The sequence below is a fragment of the Austrofundulus limnaeus genome, unplaced genomic scaffold (genome assembly GCF_001266775.1).
Source record: "Austrofundulus limnaeus strain Quisiro unplaced genomic scaffold, Austrofundulus_limnaeus-1.0 Scaffold330, whole genome shotgun sequence".
NCBI classification, from domain to species: Eukaryota; Metazoa; Chordata; class Actinopteri; order Cyprinodontiformes; family Rivulidae; genus Austrofundulus; species Austrofundulus limnaeus.
Genome location: NW_013952732.1, coordinates 521,770 through 523,674, shown reverse-complemented (window position 1 = coordinate 523,674; position 1,905 = coordinate 521,770). Strand labels below are relative to the sequence as shown.

The 1,905-nt window shown below is 38.6% G+C and overlaps 1 protein-coding gene across 1 annotated transcript in view; it reads left to right on the top strand.

Moving 5' to 3' along the window:
- The window catches only part of npr1a (natriuretic peptide receptor 1a), a gene marked incomplete in the record, with an annotated part of 37,273 nt that overhangs the window by 20,239 nt on the left and 15,129 nt on the right, over positions 1 to 1,905 (top strand). Inside the window, 1 exon segment of the mRNA XM_014022464.1 lies at positions 898 to 1,033. Within this exon segment, the coding sequence (XP_013877918.1) occupies positions 898 to 1,033 (136 nt within the window).

The following is a 1,905-nucleotide window of genomic DNA, read 5'->3' as shown; positions in this document are numbered from 1 at the left end:
TTACGGACGTGTAAACTAAACAAATCTTGCGATGCTAATGATATTGAAAAACAAACACACATGAAGATACAGTTTTATGAGGAAAAACTTACCACAAACTTCACCCTGGTGCCAATAAATTCCCATAAAGCTTTTTAGTAATCACTTGGTGAAAGTGTTAGCTAACGGCAGTGCTTAGCATACTCTCCTCTCATTGGTCAGTCAATGAAACCCTCGCTGATTGGTTGTACGCTAAGCGACAGCGACAAAAGTTGAACATTTTTCAACTTTCCTATGTCACGTCGCAAGTTCGCATGTGTACGTGTACGAGCGCGAAATTTCACATGCGCTATTTTTGCCGGTCGCTTAGCTGGAGGAGGGCAAGCGATTGTCGCCTCACCGCACAGGCTCCATTGGAAATGAATGGAGAGCGAGCGACGTCGCCTCCCGTGTGTCGAGCCCTTAAGCAGCATTAGCAGTGTTAGCAGCATTAGCAATGTTAGCATTTGCTTTTGTCTCAGGAATATGATGTCACAACAATAGACAAGCACCAATGTTGCATTCTGAAATACTTAAATTTAAACTTCAACATTTAGCCACAAGATTTAAAATTTATCTTTTACTTTTAGATTTGCTCATTTAGATTCAGGATTTAATATTTACATATAACTTTTATATTATATACCAACAAATTTATAGTATATTTCATAACATAAAGACACGCAATATACACAATCATTGAGTTTTTCTATCTGAAAATATAAAATCTTCCCAAAAGACTTTGTGATTTAGTGTCTCAGTCTCCGGTTTGGTTGAACATTACGGACCTTGAACAGACCGATGTGTGTGTGAAACAAGAGTAATGGAGTTTAGCCGSACAGGCATGTAACTCCAGATGTTTGCTGCCGTGTGTTTCAGGTGGTGTGCGTATATAACGGCAGCCTAAGGCAGCTGGTTCTGCAGAAAAGTCTGAACTTTCAGTGGCCTGGGGGCTCCCCACCTCCKGACATCCCAGAGTGTGGCTTCAAGAACGACAACCCAATCTGCCTCACAAGTATGAATGTCTTCCACCAACACACGGAAATCAGACACATTTAGACCTTTTCAAACCTTAAACGCAGCTATTGTCTTGGCGCTTCATCCCCTTTTCTAATTTTGGATTTTGGAGGTAAAAGATTCCAAAGGGAAACCAAATCTCCGGAGCGATACTCCCCTGAGGTTTTCCAAGAAAGAGGGAATTATGTAATCCCGGAGTTCAGGGTCTTCCCAAGGGTTTCCTCCTTGTGTGATTTGTACGGACGACTCCAGAAGGATGGCGTTCAGGAAGCATCCTAATCAGATGCTGGTCCTTCCTCAAAACAATGCGAGAGTCAGTTCCTTCAAAGAGTTTTGGGACTTTATTTGTAGTCCAGTACCTGACCAGTTTCAGAGGAATGTATTTTTCGTTCGCTACTTAACTCTGACCTATGAATCGTTCAGGCATACAAAGAAATGACCCAGTGTTGTTTCAGCACATAWCTGACGACTCAGCAAAGAACCAGTTAAAGAGCAAATCTTTAGACACCATTTGACTTCTTAAACTATTTGTTTTTATTTAATCTGTGGAAAAATACCAAATATCACACAGTTAGTTTTTACGAAACAGTATTTTAACACCAACAAAAATGATTCCCACTCAGGTCCTGTGTTAGGTTTTTGATTTTTAAAATTTATTTATTTATTTTTAGATATTTTAAAGTTTCATTACTGTTACACTGTTGATCTGCTGCAGAAAATTCAAACGCTTTGAACAGAATGGTACGTAAACACACAAATACCTGTCATTGTTTTTTTTTTCTTCCTTACAAAATAAAATCCTCACAAACAACCACAGCTCACAAAAAAAAAAAAAAATTTATTTATTTATTTTTAGATATTTTAAAGTTT